Source organism: Arctopsyche grandis, chromosome 5 (assembly GCF_051622035.1).
Source record: "Arctopsyche grandis isolate Sample6627 chromosome 5, ASM5162203v2, whole genome shotgun sequence".
NCBI lineage: Eukaryota > Metazoa > Arthropoda > Insecta > Trichoptera > Hydropsychidae > Arctopsyche > Arctopsyche grandis.
In genome coordinates, this window is record NC_135359.1 from 26,514,338 (window position 1) to 26,536,786 (window position 22,449).

Below are 22,449 nucleotides of genomic sequence, written 5' to 3' on the forward strand. Positions count from 1 at the left end.
ATATATATATATATATATATATATATATATATATATATATATATATATATATATATATATATATATAAACCAACCAACTAAAATCATTATCATATTCGAATTCAGTGGTTAAAATTTAGTAAAGATTGGTTAGCCTCCGCTCTGGTAATTTTTTTTGTTGCTCAGTGTAATTATGTAGTTCCCTTAGGGAAATCCTGTGCGCGCTCATACGTATTTACTTATTTAATTTATTATTTATTATAATAATGACAACAAAATGACTAGTGTGACCTGACTGGTTGCCCCAAAGCGTTACACTAGTTTTACAAAACAAAAAAATATAAAAAACAATAAAAATTCCAATCATTCATCTTATTCAAAAAGTCTCGTGTTGAATCTCAAGAACCTAACCAGCTCATAAACATGACAATTGAACAGATCCAAATGCTCATCAATCAGATTGAGGAACCGGATAGCCTTTACAAGAGACGAGTTATTGAAAGCAGACGTTTTCGCAGGAATAGGTTGGAAAAGTAAATGATGACGCAAGCTCTACCGCATTCAGGCGCCGAAAATTTAAATTAAAATAAAATCGAAAGGTTGTCGATTCTTCCCTTTAATACTCCAAAGAAATATTTGCAAATGGCAATAATTCTTCTCAAAGATAGTGAGTCAAAGCCTAGCATACCCTGTAAAAAGGCAGTGGGAAATAAATAGGGGCAATCATATGTATTTTATTTTTATTTTATTTTATTTATTGAAAAATCAACAGACAGGATGTACATAGATATGTATAAAAAAACAAATAGTAAATAAATAATATATGTAACATCCGAGTCCAATAACAGATTTTTACAAAAATGAAAAAGATAAAAATAAGGAAAACAAATTAAAAAGTAAAGAATAAAGGCATGACAAAATATGTAGAACATTGCATAATTAAACTATAGTATTAAAATATTGGGACAAGGTTATAAAATAGAATATAAGAAGAAATTGAAATTTACAAATATAAAACAAATGAAAAAGGTAAATACAAAATAAACAAATGAAAAGGAAAATAATGAAAGCTATAATATGATTAAATAGCACATTACATAACTAAACTAAAGTATAAAAATATTGGAAATATTGGAAAAAGGTTAAAAAATAGAATAGGAGAAGAAATGAATCAATCGGTCAAGATTCTCTTGATGTTAGACCTGAATTGATGTAGGGAAATACCAAATAGATCAACCTCATTCAGCTCTCCGTTAAACATACGATAAACGCGCTGCAGATAAGAATATTTTTGGGAATTAGTATTGGAAGGATCAAGTGAAAAGAGTGCAACGCGTCTAGAGTACCGAACTGGGATTCTGAAATTAACCTTATTCAGTAAATCAGAACAATCAAGGAAACCATTTATGAGCTTAAAGAAGAATATAGCATCAGTATGTCGTCGCCTGACAGAAAGATTGTTAAAAGAAAGGATTTTTAAAATGTCGGAAACAGTAGAATGGGTATAGGTAGGAAAAAGGTAGCGTATGTATGTATAGCGTAGGTATGTATGTATCTGGGTCTACCTTACGGCACCGAAGGTGAAAAGATTGAAAAGGCAAAGATCGAAAATCGAACGATCTTATATCGAAAGATCAAAAAAAGGGTGCATGGTAAACGGTACTATGTATATATATAATATACATAGTACCGGTACTATGTATATATCGTCTCCATTGGCTCAACCTCCGTTGGCTCAATCAAAACTGCCATTTCTTGTCTCAAAGAAAGTCACGCGCCAAACTGGGAGACCGAAAATTGGTAATTTATTACCAAAATGCACGAGGTCTCAGGACAAAGCTGGCTGCGTTTAATTCAGCCGTTTCTACTACATATTTGTGATGATATGGTAGCACTAACGGAAACATGGTTGACTTCATCATTTTTTGATGCTGAACTTTTTGATTCTTCCTGGAGGCTGCATCGTCGCGATAGAGTAGATCGACGTGGTGGTGGTGTATTATTTGCTTGTCGTGATTGGTTTCGGTCAGTCCGGATGACAAATTTTGAAACTCTATCTGGTGAGGACTTATGGAATTCATAACTTGAAAATCATAATCGAGAAAGAATATTACGAAATACAAAAACCTTGTAAACATAGAATGAATTCAAGACGATAAACGATATATAATAATAATAATAATTATTTTTAGTTGTTTGTGTATATATTTGTTTTGTTTTTGTTATGTCTAATTTATTATTTTGTTTCTTGTCTTTTCTGTTATATTTTTGACCATTGTGGCGCATTAGGAATTCCTGTAATGCTACAACGGTCCAAACTTTAAATAAATAAATAAATAAATAAATATATTACTGGCATGCGGTGAAATTATCTCTCTTTTTGTCATACAGCCTTGTTTAATGTGCGCGCGCAGAATACGCGAGGAAAAGCCTATTACTCTTGTTCCTGTTGTATCCTGCTCGCGCAAATTAAGTGAGGATATACGACGGGAGAGAGAGAGTTTTACCGCACGCCAATGATATATATATATATATATATATATATATATATATATATATATATATATATATATATATATATATATATATATGTTACACCGAATCCATGAAATTGTCTATTACAAGCATTCGGCAAGAGAATTGCCGAATGCATGAAAAATGCAAGCACGTTGCCCAGTTCACGGATTCCGTAAATTCTTTGCCGAATGCGTGAACTGGACAGCGTGTTATATTATAACCAAGTGTCAAAGTGACAGCTGAATAAGGATGTTTAATTTAGTTTAATTTACATATTATTATGTATAATATGACTACATACATATGTTTCATTGTTAAAATATTGATCAAAATGTATAAAATTGACATTAATTTATGTATAAGTCATATGAGATGATCGAAACATATGTATGTATGTAGTCATATTATACATAATAATATGTAAATTAAACATCCTCATTCAGCTGTCACTTTGACACTTGTCCACGCTGTCCAGTTCTAAAAAACAATACCGGAGAGCTGCTGTCTATTTGCCGACTCCATGCTTCGAGCAGACAAATTCTTGGCGAATACACGCATTCGCCAAAGAATTTACGGAATCCGTGAACTGGGCAACATGTTTGCATTTTTCACGCATTCGGAAATTCTCTTGCCGAATGCGTGTAATAGACAATTTCACGCATTCGGTGTAAAATGGTTAGTATATATATATATATATATATATATATATATATATATATATATATATATATATATATACTAACCATTTTTCATATGTATGCATGGTAAACGAACATTTCAGATTTTTTCACTGTCGACCTTTTTACGGTCACCCGTATGTATCTACATATATATTCATACATTTTGATCAATATTTTAACAATGAAACATATGTATGTAGTCATATTATACATAATAATATGTAAATTAAATTAAATTAAACATCCTTATTCAGCTGTCACTTTGATACTTGGTTATAATATAGCACGCTGTCCAGTTCACGCATTCGGCAAAGAATTTACGGAATCCGTGAACTGGGCAACGTGCTTGCATTTTTCATGCATTCGGCAATTCTCTTGCCGAATGCTTGTAATAGACAATTTCACGCATTCGGTGCGGTGTAATAGACAATTTCACGCATTAGTATATATATATATATATATATATATATATATATATATATATATATATATATATATATATATATATATATATATATATATATATATATATATATATATATATACTAACCATTTTTCATATGTATGCATGGTAAACGAACATTTCAGATTTTTTCACTGTCGACCTTTTTACGGTCACCCGTATGTATCTACATATATGGTAAAGTCTAGTCTAAATTGAGTGTGCATTAAAAAAATACTATTGACGATCAATGAGAATCATTGATATAAGTCACAAATTGACTTACGTGTATACCTTCAGACGGAATTGATCTGGTTTGGGTACGTCTAGGAGCCGTGGTACATGTCGAACGATAGAGATCGGCAACAGGTCGATCAGCGGTCGATATCGATTGCACCTTGCTCACGACGACAAGAAGTGGTTGTCGGTTGGCAGTGGTGGTGTCATATCGAGAGCAGTGCATTATCAGTGGGACTGAGGCCAGTCTCTTTTGGGCAGCAGTCTCGACAACTACTCCAGTCTTCAGTCGACGAGTGCTTTCGTTTCGGTGGGGCAGGTTTCACTTCAGATCGCTCGCTGAAGTCTCCGCGCCGCTTCCGCATTTCCGATACGCGTCGCGATTCGCATTGCGATACCGACACCGCTTCGCAATACGAATATGGTGGATTTTCCGATCCCAGTGCTCGTTTTCCGACCGTAATTTCCGGGCTTGTTTTAATTTGTTCCATTTTTTATTCTCTCTTGCAGTTTCGAGCTTTCATGTCTATGTAGTGAATGTGAAATGTGATCGGTGAATGCGTTCTCGTCGTAAAATGTTAACTATAGTTTTCCGCGTGTCTGTGTAGTGCGTTCTATATCGAAAGTTTATGAAGGGATACTGATTTTCTTTTGCTGAAGACATTCAACAGAAAGCACGTAAGATTTTTTTAACGTTTACTTTTTATTTAAACTAAAAATTTTAAATTAATTTTAATAGATTATTCAGGATTATTCACATACATTGTCCTTTCCGTTTAAAAGCTTATAAATATTTTGAATTTTCTCGTAACTTACCAATTTCAATACCAAAAAACTTTAATTTTTTACCTTATGGAAATCACTATTCCAAGAAAATTTTCAACAATGTACATACATTTATTAACATTTTATGCTAATCGCAATGGATGCTGGCCCATTCGTCCACTTTTCTATTTAAATACACCCGCTACAGTTTAGTACCACCCTAAAAAAATAATAAATATATTACTCTCATTTAATTTAAGTCGACAACCGCCCGAGGTCTTTAAAATTTGGCCATTCATGCTACATACATATATGTAGGTAGTACTTACATATATGTATGTATGTACAGAAGAATTCGGGCAGTTATAAAAAATAAATGTGGAGTAAAAAATTATTAACGTAATTTCTTTGTGTTTATTAATAGAATAGCTTATTTAAAACATATAAAAAAAATGTACAGGTTGAAAATCGCTTCAAAACAAGTGAAACACGACCAAAATGCAGCCAACACGTTTTCCCCATTTTTATACATTTCGCAAATAATTTCAATATTTCAGTAAACACGTGGTAAAAGTTCATAGTTTGTCCTGTTTTAATATCCTTATGATCCTTGTCATCGTTTAATAAACTTTTGTACTGAGAATATCGCTACATATGTACATTTAAGAGTAAAATCAAATTTCATAGAAATCTCAAAATCAGCTTTTTTTTTTGGCACTCACTGTAGTATGAGTACCTACTAGGTACATACTCATGCTCATGTTACGTGTACATATATATTAATGCATATAAAATATATTTTAGCATTTGCTTACAAAAGTAAATTCATGAAAATCTGAAATAAATTTTAATTCATTTTGCTTTCCCCTACAAGATTTTTAGATATGTATTCCTATTACAGATACGCTACACTGAATTAAATTTTTGAATTATCAATTAGGTAACATATTGCACAACATAATGAGCAAGAGAAATATCCGACTCGCACTATTCCTGTCTTAGATATAATTGTAAATTTGTATGTATTTGGTTTCTATCAAATAAGCAAATAAACATACGTAGTTGCCAATTCACGACAAATCGTAATAATGTAATTTCACGACACGATTTGATTTGTGTATTGCACATAAAACTAGTTTTGACAAACCATGCCGTTGCGCTTATTAAAAACGTAATGAGTGAGTATTTTCGATTTTGAAATTCGACGAACGAAAATCATTTCAACGATTCGAAACTCAAAAGGGAGCCTTCAATACAATTTTTATCACAGACAACGAAATTTTCCCGCGTTACGTTCAATAAATAAAATTGATTGTCTCGATTTACTATGGTTAGTTGCGTTTGCGGCGTGCTCCACCGATAGATCGATCGTAAGTTCGATGGCTCGTCATGGTTTTCAGATCGGACAACATACGCGCAAAAGTTCAGACAGGAATGCATCGGAATTAATGCGAAATATTGGTTTACCACTTGTATAACTTGGGTGTTGCATCATGCCAATGCTTACGAGTCCAATGTTGGGCGTGCGTAGGAACGAAAGTGGTTCAGTTGACTTTTCGCGTGAAAGTATCAACGTACCACTCTAAGGTCAATCTGCAGCTAATTGCATACTGACATACCGATTTTGACAAGTTTTGCAAATGAAAGAATTCACCTTGCGAACTGAGTATACAATGGAGAATTTGCGCGATCATTAGTGCTTTGGAGCAAGTAATCGTCAAGGGAAATGTTTATGTACGCGTTCAAAGTGCATAAGAAATTAAACGAAAGCACGATGGTGCTTTCGAATGTGTTACAACGGTTAATTGTTTTTCATTTATGTCTATGCACTTTATTTTATTGTTGTACCAAGGCGTTTTATAGACATGAAATTTCACCGATAAACTTTTCATCGTTAACTTTACAACGCATATTATGTTTATTAGAAAAGTATATGTTCACACTATCATTTACAGGCAAAAAAGGCAAGAACTTATTTTTTAAATTTTTATTTTATACAGCTAAAAACCCAGTTCGGTATATCATGTATGTAATATAAATAATAATAATAAAAGGAAACAGTATACATAGATACAAGTAATGAAAACAATAATATGCCGTCAATCATATGATAAAATATAAAAATGAAAAAAAAAATAGTAAAAACATAATATTAAGGAAAAACATTTGGATAAATCTACTAAACTGACCAAAAATCACACTAAATATGTCGATTGTCGTCTGATCAGTTATATGGTTATATGTTTATGTTAGATTGGACCATCGGAAAAATGGAATATCCAGTGTGTCGCCAAAATTTCAATTGATCTATTTTATTTTCAATGCTAGGAAAAATTAAAACTCTTTCTGATCCAATGTGAATTTTCGTATCAGATTTCATCACAATCCTTTTTTCTTTGTATATAATGAAGATATTTAGTATTTAAACTGAATCTCTGTTAAAATAGATATCGAGAAAGGTAACATATATAAAACAGATAGAGAAGTAACAGTTTTAAGTGAAATTACGTATCGATGAAAAGTCCAAGAGCCTGTTTCTATATATCAGCGATTTTCAATCTGCTTTCTTTTGACCTAATAGTCTGCAGGGAAATTTTGATTTCATTTTTATTACATGTACTCATATGCTACGTACATACATATTGGTCGAAATAGATTATGCAAGTTATCATTGCGACATAATTTTATCCCTTAAACAATATTTGGTTATATAAAAGAAAATACTAGAGAAGTCCGATGCATTTTAAATTTTTTCATTGAATTTGATGGTTTTTAATTTTCATTTAAAATAATCTAATGAAATAATAATATGAGGCATTATATAACACCATTGAATATATTTGAGCAACAATACTATTTAGTACATACATATGTATATGTATGTATGTATATTTATGTCATCATTATCATCATCATTTACAACCCTTAGCCATTCACTGCTAGATAAAGTCCTCTCCAATACGCTTCTTTTCATCTTTGATTTGGCAACTCTCATCCATCTCATTCCGCACATATTTCTAATTTCATCCACTCATTTTCCCTGTGGCCTTATTTGCATTCCCTTTTACCCTTATTACCCTTTTACATTCTATATGTTTATGTATGTATGTACATATATTAATTAGGAATTTTTACAGTAAATACCCTTTTGCAGGATTACTCGCTTTTTAAGAACAGATATCACTATGATTGATTAACATGATCGAGAAAAAAATTTGAATGAAGCATCGCGCGCCACAGTTGAAGTGTTTTGCTTGCATTTATCCGTGTAAAATTTGAAATTGGTATCAAAATGTGAAAGCAACGAGCACGTAAGACCGAAGCAGTCAAGTGTATACCCGAACGGTTGTGTTAAATGGCTCAGTTCGGTAATCAACTATCGGGATTGGCGTAATGCATTTCCAATTCGAATGAAAATCACCGTGATAACAAGACATGTGTACCTATATGATACATAGTTTAAATGTCAGTATGTTGAGATTCACTGGATAGCACTTCCGGCAGAATCACACGTCGAAAGCGTGTTATATTAAAATGCTATGTCAAACTTGACGAACGTTCTCTCTATGGCTTAATCGATTTTTATAATGGATGCGATTAATAATGTCTTTTTGTACATATTGTGAGAAACTAGAGAAATTTTTAAATAAATCAATAAAATAAAATGCGATTAATTTTTTAGACTTACAGCATGTATAAGCTGCGGAAATGTTAATCTAATTCTTATCAAATCAATCTCGAGCTGAAATACATATTTGAATCGATAAATCATATAAACCAGTTTATGTTCGTTTTATTAGACTAGACACTCATCAATTCGTCTCCTAATTAAGTAATTAATTTGATTGTTATAAAAAATAATTTCGAAATTTAATACATTTGGTATAGAAATGCATACATACATATGTTGCAAAATACATTAAAATTTTATTCATCGCAACTTTTAAATTAAAAATTCAATGATGCTAAATTTAGACATCGTTACTGAATAATTCAATGCAATAAAAGTTTTTTTTTTCAGGACAAAATGAAGATTCGACACTGGACTATTTTTCTAAGTGTTGCTACACTTCTTTTAGTGCCTCTGAATGTGGATGCTGCCAGGATACCGACAGTGAGTATTAAAATAAAATTTTCAATTAAATAATAAAGCAGAAAGACTGCTCAAGGAAAATTCGATAGGGACATCGTGATGGCCACAACCCACTTAAGAGCCTTCACATTTGAAATCATGATTAATTATAAGTGATGTTTAATTATTTATTTAATTTCACACACACCTATGTAAATTGAAAATGGTACACTTTCATTTGGCTTTTCAGTAACTTTTTTTTTAAACTATGATAGTTGCGTGTTTGTGCCAATATCTAAATTATAATGAGCGACGTCTATGTCGAACGAGCATGTATCGAACGAAAAAGAAAGTGTCAGTATAATAGAAGGAAAGGCTTTCGTGGAAACTGACAGTTGGTCAGTAGTGATCACGAGTAGGTATATGACGATCGCAAAAACGCTAAACCATCAACACTTTTACTACTAATTTTAGTGCAACGACTTTTGCCGCATTCTACAATGGTGCAAAACGATAATGCTCATTTTCCATTTAGCGAGAGTGAATGCACTATTGAGAATTTTGCATGATTAATACATACATATAACGAATTATTCTTTAGCACATTTTTCCCAGATTAGTATTTTTAGCAAATATTTTAAATATTATGTAGATTATTATGAATGAATTATACATATGTACATATTTGCGTGCATTGATGCATTCGACTTTACTAAATTTTTCGCTCTAGTTCATACAAAAACTCACACTTAATCAAAAAAAAAAAAAAAAACAACACAAAAACGTAATACTTGATACAGATATTGTACATATGTACATATCCATATGCATAAATGAAATCGAAATTTTTAATGATTGTAATATGTAAACAGTTTTTACGGCAATCGAAAATAATGAAATTTTCAATGTCTCTTGCATATGCAGTGATATGAATTGGGTAATTAAACATGTGTTTCATAGAATTTTAAATTTTGGATTATTACTCCATAAATAATGTTTGGGTTTGTATGTACATAAATCAGATAAATTAATCATACCCAATCTAAATTGTTAAAAAATTGAATTGAATCGATGATGCGTGAAAACGATCACGTCTTCTTCATCGCCGATGATAATGCTGACGGTCGTTATGATTTTCTCGTCAAAATTTGATCACAGCAAATAGTCGGTCACGATAAACGATTTGATAGTATAAATCACGTTCAACTTCTTGTTTTTTTAACTCGTATACCCAACGGTCAAATATATTGGCTTTGTCAAATGGCCTTCGTTATATTATACTTGTGTTTACACAGCTCTTTTTATATTGTAAAGGAAAATTTAATTTATCGCATCTGTGTCAGCAATTCTCTGTCTGGACATGTCACTTTCGCGTCCGCTTCTGGACCAAGGAGATTTCACTGAGAAACTAGGTGAACGAGATGTGAAAAACGCATCGATAAGATCCCGGGAAAGCTGTTTGATGACTTAAACTGCACCTACAATAAATCTTCTCGCTGTATTAAATTCGCTCTCTTTTTTCTAATAAAAGCATTTACAAGTGTAAGCATTTTCCAATGTACTTTTTGGCGACAGTGTGCATGATTTGATTTATGTAAGTCGAAAATCTACATAAAACTGTAATTTTCTGTGTCCAATCACACAAATTTCTCAGTCACGATTGTCATCACTTCATCGCTCTGGATAGTTTTATAAGTCTACCTGAAATTCGCTTTCACCGATTCGTATAATATGATCCTAAAATGCGATGGAATGATCTCGTTTTAATTGTCGCTTTTGAAAATGCTCATTCAGAGTTGCGAAATAATTGTTACACCACGAAAATCCTAAGGCTCATTTTCATATTCGATGAGTGGAAAACTAACATTGTTTTCTGCACATAAAACGAGCACGATGATCTGCGTCTCTTTACTGCAATTATTTCTGTATTAATGTTAACAATAGCCGATGAAAGCGACTGCGGAATTATGTGTACTAAAATCATTATTAACGTTATGCAAATGCATAATGAGCAATGCAACATGTAATCGCAGTTTCAAACTAAACTACATTATAATAGAGATGCGTTACACCAGCGATTCTTAGACTACGTTCCGCGTATCCACTGTAATATGGACATTAATAATTCATTCGCTAACACCTTCAGGTCTGAATATAATATACATATTTATCAGATTTTTTACTTTCGAATGGAATAGGCCAAGATCTAACATACTTATTATGTCATGTATTATATTATTCGATTAGTTAGTACATATGTACATACATATATACTACGAGAATGCATTTAATTTATCTTATTATAGTCGGAATTCGTGTGACGTATATAAAGTGAATGTTTAATGCGATCGGAAGTGTGTCGAGATTAATATGATAAAATTTACATAGTGATTCATAGTTGTCGAATAATCGATTGTACAAATCGACTATTGGCAAGCAGGTACTCCAATTTCCAATACATGTTCATTAAATTTAGAATTAATGATTTTTCTCATTTTGTTTAAATATACATATCAGTTAAAAAAAGTAGTTTTTTTGCAATAAAATTCTTTTAATGAGAAATAGTTAATTGATTTATGTATTATATGTGTGTATGTGCTAAACATATCGATTCGTGCAACACTTTACCTTGACAGGTTAGAAAGTGGAGTCTATTAAATACAAATAAAGCACGATATTGACTAGACATGATCACTAATTAGAATTGTTCTGTTTTCGGTCAAGGGTTCGGATAATATTTCAACCCTATTCTTGAAAGTATTTTATTTTTGTAATGTAAAACACTAACAAGTAACGAAAGACATCGTACAATCCGGTCATATGGTGCCCGAAGCAAACTTTGATTGATTGATCAATTCATCATTATGACATTGGTAAATCAATAAAATACTGCTACGAATCGTTTTCTGAAACAATGTTTTTATTGTAAAACATTTTTTTATAGATATGAATTTGTATCGAATGAGATATTTACGATTTCAACAGCGACATAGTGCCAAACACGAAATTTGCATTCACTTTTCACTCTCGACAATATTGCAAATTTATGAACTTGCTGGCACACTTTGTGAAGAAAGAAAATAGCGCAAAGAAAACACCAAAAGAAAATCGAGAATAGTATGACAATATAAAATGCATGGAAAATTGCTTCAGGTGTGACGCTCAGAAAAATACTGGTTAACATGCATGCATGCATGCATACTCATTTTATGTTATAATTGTTTCATAGCACAATGACAAGAAGATGTACATAATACGTATGAAGACACACATTTAAGAATTACTGAAAAATAAAATTAATACTATATATAGGTAAAAAAAACTGATTCAACTGAAATTTGTTATTCAAAAAAACTTTATAGTTTTATAAGCATTTTCTTCTTCAATGGAAATTATTGTGACCGCGATATACTTTTCAAAATGAGCATGTTAGAAAGTTTGCTACCTAAAACACTAAGCAGTTACAATTCGAATACAATAGGGTTTTAAGGGAAATCTACAATTATAATTGCGATATTATGGAGTATAAAACCAGACCGAATATAAACTTTTCTTCGCATAAATTTCATGAACGAATAGTTTGAGGAAAGTCAATGATCTCTTTGCGTTAAACTTTCCTCGGAAAACAAGCCCGTTTGATTTACTCAAGATTGTTGGAATAGTTGACGGAAATTCACATCGAACACAATCGAAATTTCGGTAATTAAACACGATTTAACTGCTCAAATGGGAAGCAATTTAATTCTGCGTGGGACCAAATTTTAGGTTCGATAAAAGTGTTTTTTTTTTCTTTCCATTGAACACTTTAGAGTCACTGAAATTAAACAGATTTACTACGAGAACCCACACAAACGACTTTTAGTTTGTCCTGTCTGGGATGTGATGTAACAGTATTGATGTGATGTAATATGTTATACATTGTTGTGTTACACTAATTTTTCGCAACACTACGCCTTATTGTGTCTCGATCATCCTAATTACTACAAACAAAGACAAGACACATTTCCATTCATTTGTATGCAAAAGTGGAATATATTTTTCGGATGATAGTTTAAATTTAAATATGGTGATGAGGAATACTTACACTTTTCTTTTGAAAGTGAAAATAATAGATACGAATGTCATTTCCATGTTGCGAATTCCATTTTTGCATTTTGTATAGTAATGTCTCAAACAAAGCGCACACGTTGCACATTTGTACGTGCACATGGCTTTGATGTATGGAAATGGGTAAAAGCACAATGCACTTCAAGAAGGCAACGGTAGAAAATGCATTAGAGCGTATCAACGCAATTTAGTGCAAGTGTAATGTAACTTACCGGTATATAATGAATTCACTGTTTATAAATAATATTTTGTTCGGTAATATTATATAATAATACCATACAAGTATTTGACCTGTATAAAAATGAAATGTAATTAAAACTTTAAAACCAGATATTCACTTTATTTTATGATCAGTCTTTTTTGTAAATATAATAAATGGAGTGAAAGCGGTTCAAGTCCTATATATGTGCAGAGCATATATGTATGTACAGTGAGCGACAAAAATAGGTACGCACAAAGATTTCGGACAAACAGCGCGAAACAAACCTCTCTACCTGCCGTAAACAATGAGACCCCAACCTTTTTTTTTTTTTACACAACTCTATGTACCGTTGGTACAAAGATTTACAAAGCTGATGGTCAATTCCCTATTTAGTTTCGCGTTAACTTTGGTTGCAATAACATCGCATCAGAAAAATGTCGTCCGCGCGCCAAATGTCGACCGATGAAAAAGCGGTAATTTTGGCTCTTACGAAAGAGCGAATCGCGTATCGAGAGATTGCTCGTCGGGTGGGGTCCAGTGAAGGTTCTGTGAGAAAATTCATCAAAAAATACAGTGATACAGGATTATTACCAAGGGCTCCAGGATCTGGAAGGATGTCAAAATTGATGGAACGTGAAAATCGTGTCATAAAACGTGCTGCTCTTCAATATCAATTTATTACTGCTTCTAAAATCAGGAATGAGGTTTACACTTCAACATCCACAGCAGTACATACCCGTATGATCCAAAGGAAGCTGAATAAATTAGGGTTTAGAGCGATAAAATTCGCGAAAAAGCCACTTCTGGCGGTTTCAATGAAGAAAAAGCACTTGAAATGGGCCAAGGACAAGAAGAATTGGATATCAGAGGACTGGTACAGGGTGGTGTTCTCAGATGAATCTAATTGGAATCTTATTGGATCTGATGGGAAGACCACAGTTCGCCGTAGAAGTGGAGGATGTTTTCACGCAAGTTGTGTTTCGCGACCGCGAAGCATTCCCCGTATGTCATGATATGGGGGTGCATTACAGGATATGGAATGGGGGTGCTAGAGTTCGTCCGAGGGTCCATGAATGCCATCCAATACGAAAACACGATACGGGAACGTGTTTTACCCACCATCGAAGCACTCACAGAATCCGTCGCTGAACCAATATTTCAGGACGAATCTTTACCTTGTCATCGAGCTCGTTCTGTAAGTTATCTAACCGTTTTTCTATCTTTAATTTGTTTTTTTATGTGGTAAATATCATCGACTTGTTTTAGATAACCAATTATAATGAAAGTTTGGGAATTAAATCCCTTACCTGGCCCGGGAACAGTCCAGACCTGAACATTATCGAAAATTTATGGGCGATTTTGAAGAGGAAAGTAAGAGCCCGCAATCCAAAAACACTTCAGGAGCTCGTAAACATAATAACGGAGACATGGGAAAAGGATATTTCCCCAGATGTTATAAAAAAATTGTTTTATTCTATGCCCAGAAGAATTGAGGCAGTAATGAAAAACAAAGGGGGAATTACTAAATATTAAGCTTTATTTTATTTATGTATTATTGTTTTATGTATATATTATTAATAGGAAACATTTAAAAAATTTATACCGTGAAAACCGCTTTAAATTAAATTAAAAACGCCCGAAGAACTGCCAATACTTTTTTCCCAACTTTGTCCATTTCGTAAATAATTCCAATATCTCAATAAATACATCAATATAATTAATTATTTGTCTTGTTTTATTATCTTAATGATCCTAGTCATGATTTCAGAAACTTTTAAATCAAAAATATTGCGTTATAAGCGAATAAAATGAAATTTTGCTACTGCGTACCTATTTTTGTCGCTCACTGTACATACATATGTGTATATTTTACAGTCCAAGTGAACATTTCGTTTGTTCATGAACATACTAGTTTGTTCATATATGAATTAATCTGGCCAGTTTTAGTGTGCACAAAATAAATATTGACAAAGAAACCACATAGTTTGTTTATTCACAAATTAATTATTAGACATCAGTTTAAATATTCTCAATCGTTTGTCCCATTCTCTCATGTGCATATGTATGCTTACTCTGGGTTGCAATATTTTAAAAATTAGCGGAAAAGGGAATTATAGCAACATTGTACTGTGGCTTACATAGGATTTAATTTTTAAATACTTGGCGTTTTGACAGCTAAAAGTTTCATGCGACATCAGTCAATTTGAAGAAAACTTTTGACTGTTAGCACTTAAGCTAAAACCAACAGTTCATGTATGAATAAACTATACATACGTATATGTATGTAGTATGCTCATGAACGGACAAAAGGGAACACTTGGACTGTAACATATGCATATGTATATATGTAAGTATACGGATTTAAATTGTGATAGTGGTTTTAACGACAGAAGAAAAGGTCAAAAAGTAAAGCTACCAACTCGTTAAAAAATGTTTACATTATCTTTTGCATTTAAATTTCAGTCGATTAATCTTCAAGACAATAGATGTTATCTAACAGACATAAAGTTCAAACCTATCTATGTATACATAGATTGAACTGCTTATGAATGCCTGCGTGTATGAAGTTGTTTGAAAGTTATAATTTATTTCGCTGACAGTCACACCTATATGCATGTCGATTATTTAAAATCGAGAATGAGATTTCGATGAAATGTCATCCACTTTTGAAAATAATGGTTCAACAAAAGTATTATATATCAATGAAGTTTTCCTTGAAACATCTCATATCGCGTCTGAGTGAAGCTTTAGGTTGTTAATGCTTCTGGTAAATGTTATTAAAATAATTTGGAATTCGTGTAGTAAGAAGTTTGTTCAGTGATGTTTTCTATTCGTAATTGTTATTGCACATTTGAAAAACATTTTTTTCAAAACAGGAAATAGATGAAATATTATGTATGTTCATCATTCTGTACCGTTATTAAAATTTAAACTAGTTTAATCACTAGACGACCTTCTATCATTATAAAATGTTACAGACATGTGATATATGATGTGATGAGGAGATTGGATGTTCGTAATGCTCCATTTAAATTCTTCAAAATATCCTTGACATTATCTTTTTCATTTACAATTTTGAAGTTGAAAATCGATTTCACGTCACACGTGTTAAGTTTAATTATTATCATTGTAATAATATATTATTGATATTATATTGCACGTAGGTATGACGAACTGTGAACAAAGCCCGTAAAATTTATTCGTTGGTGTAATCATGAAAATGCATATGTATATGTACATATGTACATACAAGAAAATGGAAACGAGACACATTTTCTAAAATCAAAATTTATGATATTCTATGTCCAAGTCCCAAATTCTACAACAATACGTGCAACTTATTGCACATAATATCACTTAATAATACATATGTATATTATACATATGAAGATATTTTGTAAAAAATTATAATATGTGTATATATGTATGTATGTACATATAAAATATGTTTTGATAAATTTGAGCTAAGATGTGTTTCAAGATATTATGCCATTTACTAAAATATTAAATTTTATATCAAATGTTTTTTTTAAATATGTATGTATATGTACATAGTATCTACATATTCGAATTTAAATTGAACAAATATGTATTTAATACTTTGTTTGTTTAGAAATAAGTTTGAAAAAATGATCAGAAACGATAAATGAGGCAAAATTGACGAAGTGTAACGAAATCCTAATAAAAAGAAACACGAAATCATGCGGTTTTCCAGGCTGATTGGCATATTATAGTCGTTGGCATCGGATTTTGATTTTTTTTTACCACGCAAAAATGCAATTAATAATAATATATTTATTTATAAAAAATGAGAACGAAATTCTCACAGACTGCGTTGAAATTTCGAAAGATACATACGTACATCCTTAATAGATAATTTTAGACAACTGGTTTTGTGCAATTTATTTCTCTTTCACTTTCGATCTGTATTAACAAATAAATTCTCGAAACACATCACTCACTTTGGAATAAATTACAAAGTTTTCCTTTTATTAATTCTGCGATCAAACGTGTACTGATTTTGATCCAGTTTTTTCATCCAAATTTTTTCCTGAGATGTAAATGGCGCTTCAAGGCCTGTCAGTGACATTTGCCTTCCAAATAAAACGATATATGTATTCAAAATGTTTCATCGGACAACGATAGGGCAAATGAATTCCAGTTTGGAGGGTGTTCATTTAAAATTAAAATCGTAAGCCATTACGGTTTTTTTTACACTCGTTAAGTTAACAATAAGCACAACGCAACACTAAAAAATACGACAATCGATATATTTTCAAGGTAATATGATCCGTGTATTTAATTACCCTGTAAATACATAGGTACATGCAATTTTATTTTATAGATATCTAGTTAGTTTTGCACGAATGAACCCGTACTAGAATCCGTTGGATATCCTCACTCAATTCCACGACATTAATTAAAAATTCCAATGTATCATACATTAAGTATTGAAATAACTAAATTAAGTGTTACATTTTCAAAATCAACAAGTGAAAGTTAACAAAGACTGAGGTCAACTGGGTGTGCTTTAATTTTAACAATTAGTGACTAATATTTTACCATTCAGTAACTCTATTGTGACATTGTGTTGATTTCTTATTTAGTCATTGCATAATATATAATAGTTAATTTAATGCCATGTACTTTAATTGAAACAATCCTTTATTTTTTTACATACCGAAAAATTTTCATTTGAATTTATGAATATTTACAATGCGTAATAAAGAACAATTGATTTTCTAATTTTACAACGAAATTGATAGGATGAAACAATTGCTAAAAGTGCAAGGAAAAGTAATGAAAATAAAATGCCGTGAACTTGATTTCCCGTACGAAAACAAAGCAAGGTTAAATCTGATACCAACACTTTCGCACGATTAAATTACCACACTTTTACTTGAAAAAATGCTTATAATGATTTATGTGATCGAAAAAAATATTCACAATTGTTAAAAAAACAGAAAATCCGACTATTTTTGATTTTGAATAAAATAATACAATTAAAATTACAAATTTCTAACGAATAATAATTTCTACTATCGAAATAATTATAAGCAGAAAATGATTAAAATGACTTGTGTTAGCCGAAAGTGAAAATTATATATATCAGTCAATTCGATGCTTAAGTTTCTTATATTAAATTGCAGTAATTACGTAGCCACATAATATAATTTATTGTAAAAAAGAAAATAAGTTTTTGCATTAAAATAAGCTCTTGTTTCGAGCGTGTTCGTATTGAAATAATCATTTTTAAATGACACGTGATTATCAATAATTTTATACTAGCATAAAGTAGCATTCAAAAATGAAGAAGATGGACTGTTTATTGGTCTGTTGATTCCTAAGCTTACATATATTATTACATATGTATGTAATAGTCCTACTTAGACATTTTTCCATCATTCGCTTTCTAAGCAAGGAAATACTAATTTAAACAATAAACCATATAAGTTTAATACTTTTTATAGACTTATCCACATTGTATAAGGTAGATAAGTCTATAAAATACTTTTAGATCAATGAAAAACTCACCTAGCTAAAGTTTAAAGCAATCAAAAATGATTTTAAAATTGAATGTAAAATAAATTGTGTGCTAATTGGGAAATTAAACCGAACGATAATCATTATTGACATTTAAAAAATGTAAACTCATCATGAACAAATCATAACGCATACATCTAATATATCAAAGTCAGATTTAATTATTTTAAAATCTAACGAATCATTGAATTATATGGCGATCTGTATTATCATTGCAGTCGAAAAGCTCTCAGGTAGTTACTTGGAACAAAAAAGTATAGCACGATTATGATTATATCTGGCAAAAGTGAAAATCGACATGATTGATTGGCAAAGCATTGATATTTGATAGGTCGATCGATTGAATAATTTATGTATTTTTCAACCTTTGCGTAACACTCGACTGCTCTTCTTCTCTACATATGTATATACCTATATTATTTATAAACACGAATCGGTTTCTATTGAGCGATATCCACGCAAATATCAGCAATTACAAAAATGGATTTTCATTGGGTAAATGTATATATTTACCTTGAAATCAGCGAAGGCAATGAACAGGGGCTACTACAGTGTTGTCATGTTAAAAAAATCATAACAACTTTCGCTTCGAGCAAAGGCTTTGCATGCGGCCTGTTCGAATTATACGCGGTCGAGTTGTTTTATATGAATCAATTATATAACATTAATATTATATTTGCCGCCATTTTTAATGCCATGTCGGTTTGCGTTTTGTTTTTAATATATTTTTAAACTTAAATCGATTGGTTGGTCGATTCGTTTTTGCCTAAACATAAAAAAGACTTGCACATGTCGGTCTTGTTTTGAATACACATATAATTTATATTCGTAAGTTTAAATAAAATTTAATAGAAAAATACAAGTACCGAGCGGACCAGTTTTCAAACTGGATTTCACAAAGAAAATCATTACAATATTTTTTATACGAAGATCTTTCACTCACAACCAATTTGGACCATGTTTATTTTTTCAATTCTGCTTAAGGAATTGGGTTAAGTGCATGTTATATTTACATTCCAAAAAATTTTAATATACCGTCTATATAAACAATAAATCATACCAAATAACTTTGGTATTTTCATTAAAATATTCACGTATTAGGAAAAATAAAGCAAAACATCATTAATGTGATCGGTTGGTCGCCTTGGGTCAGTGTACTGATATTGGAAAATGTTAACAGGTTTGTACTATAATTGATCAGTGTGATATTGTGACGTTGTCACTTCCTAGTTCTTGGACTATACTGTCATGAAAGATGTGTGTAAATCAAATTATACGGATCATGCTGAAGTATAAAATTTCATGTAAATATATTCGAAAAATTTTGCATCGATTTGAATATCTTTGCCCAGAATGGTGAAATTTATTTATTTAAATACACGGCAACGTTTATGTTAATTGCGTAAGTTATATAATCCGTTCCAGTTTACTATACTTAAGTAGAATTCTAACACACGTTCAAAATGTATGTAGATTTTTGGTCGCAAGAAAAAAAGTCTTGTGGAATTCAATGTGGGGCAATTGCAATGTCGACTTTTTATACGATTTTTACAAATAACTTTCATATTGGTATTATATGTACATATGTAGATAGTGAATGTACATATTTATTGCACTGATACAAAATCAAAATAGATCCTTCACCCGATATAATAAAATACTTTCTAGGATTAATCGACCTACTTTGTAGTTGATTACATAGGTTGAGTTATTATTATCATTTCTTAAAAGCTTAAATGTGACGTAAAACTACACACAATAACAGGTGTATACAAAATACATTCTACATACATTAAGTTACGACTGCATATAATCATTTTTTTTGGAGGTTGTCACGAGATCTAATCCTACTATCAAAGCATTTTCTTAGACTCAATTGTTAGGCTTAATCAGTGCGTTCAAAAAATGATCCATTGCAATTTTCGTCTCTTACCTTAACGAGGTGGATATATGAGTGAATAATGAAAACCTCAACGAGAACAAAAATAAATAAGCAAATTCCAAATAAAGGCAGGCGACAAATTTACTATGCCAGCGTGAGTGCGGGCGTTCTACCGTGATTTATTCTCAAAATTTTCACCTAAATATGGCAGAGTTTACATCATCATCATCATCATATGTATGTAGATCCATTAAGACGCACCGATCTCACCTGATTGATGATGGGTACACTTCCGTGGACTTTCATCCACCTAGATACCTGTGTACCATTATAGAACTCACTCTAGTGAAAAGGTACACTCATTTTCATACCGAAAAGTTTTCGTTAATCTTATGCACATTCCGAAAAGCCTATTATGCTTCGACTTTTCAATTTGCATTGACAATTTTCTATGACTTTGAACGCGGCGTTTGCTTAAGTGGTACTGATTTGATATCGAACAATGGCCACTTTTGGGATTTAAATTGTCGGTGTCGGTCTTTGACACTTTATTTACGATTCTCCCCGAAAATGACTCGCTCGCAGTTTGGAACTGGTTCGGTTTACTTTCTCTGGTCAGCCCGGCAGCTGGTCGAGGTTGAGATAAGCGGAAACTTTCGGTTTGGCCGAATTGTATCGATCGTAAAAAATTGGAATATCCAGTGTTTTTCAAACGTCAACGCAAAACATTCCCACCGAATGATTTCTTCGAGTATTTTTTTCCCGGCCAGAATGTCGCCGAGTTTAATCTTCCACATCAGAAAAGTTTAATAGTGACAAAATCAATACTGAACACATCAAACACATACATATGTACTTAAAATGAGTATTATTTCTATTGAAATTTTCCAATCACATTAAGAATACGTGTTCTGGAAATTAAATGAACGATTTGCCGCATGGGAAAAAATTACCCGCAAAAGACGACGACTGATCGTATTTAACCATGTAACAACTGAAAGTGTAAGATTTCATTTTCGTTCCAGTTTAAGTACCGGTATGTAAACAAGTTTGAACTGAATTGTATCCCATCGTAATATTACAATTTATTGCACACGTATTGGTCATGGAAATCGATAAGTGTTCTTCCTTGTGCGATAACTTTGTAAAAGTTAACCAATTTTAAAATACATACATACATACATTATTGCCTGACAATATCAGATCTTATCTGCTAGTTATATGACTATTAAAAACTGTCAACTAAATAAAATACAGCATAAAATGATTGTGCGATCTTCAAAGAAAATTTATTTTCCAATATTTTTATTGCTCAATTTAAACTTTCCCCATTTAATAAACATCACAATATAGAAAAATCATTCTTCATTCCAGCCACATTCACTGCTTTTAATTTCCATGTCATTTTCTCTCGTTTTCTCGCACCACGGCTAGTACACACTTTCAATAATATGATCAAAGCTGTTGAAAATGTTTTCAAATAATCATAATCAACATTCGGAGCTTCAGATACATATCAAAATAAAACCAATGGGAAAAAGTTCCTACATTGTTACATTGTTTGAATAAAGGTTATTTGAAATGTAACATTCTAAAAGTGTTTTGTATACATACATATGTTTAACTTTCACTGATACATCATAAAATCTTTACAGCATAGGAAATACTTTCATGATTAGTATTTATATACATAGGTACACTATAAAGGTATTCAGTGGTAATATATTCCGAATGGATTGCAGTTTTACTGGTTTTGTAGGAAGTAACGAATTCTTTAAATTTTCGCTTAAAAGCCACAAATTGTATAAAATTCAGTGGTAAATTTCAATTACGTGAATTACGCAAACTGAACCTCAAAAACTGATAAAGCGAAACTACCAGAAATTTCTCTCATTAAATAAGAAACTCGGATAAAAGTAAAGTTTCCATATACGCATTATAAGTTTCTCGTCCATCTTTCTATATTTTTTAAATACTGTCAACGTTCATTCATCCGACTATCTTTTCAGGAATGCACCGCAC

The 22,449-nt window shown here is 31.6% G+C and overlaps 1 protein-coding gene across 1 annotated transcript in view; it reads left to right on the forward strand.

Annotated features, from left to right (window-relative positions):
* The first annotated feature begins 3,958 nt into the window (after nt 1-3,958).
* The window catches only part of LOC143911498 (uncharacterized), a 38,542-nt gene continuing 20,051 nt past the window's right edge, over nt 3,959-22,449 (forward strand). Inside the window, exons 1-3 of the mRNA XM_077430386.1 lie at nt 3,959-4,170; nt 4,366-4,533; nt 8,642-8,734. Of these exons, the coding sequence (XP_077286512.1) occupies nt 8,648-8,734 (87 nt within the window). The 5' untranslated portion in view covers nt 3,959-4,170; nt 4,366-4,533; nt 8,642-8,647. The remainder of the gene's footprint in view (nt 4,171-4,365; nt 4,534-8,641; nt 8,735-22,449) is intronic.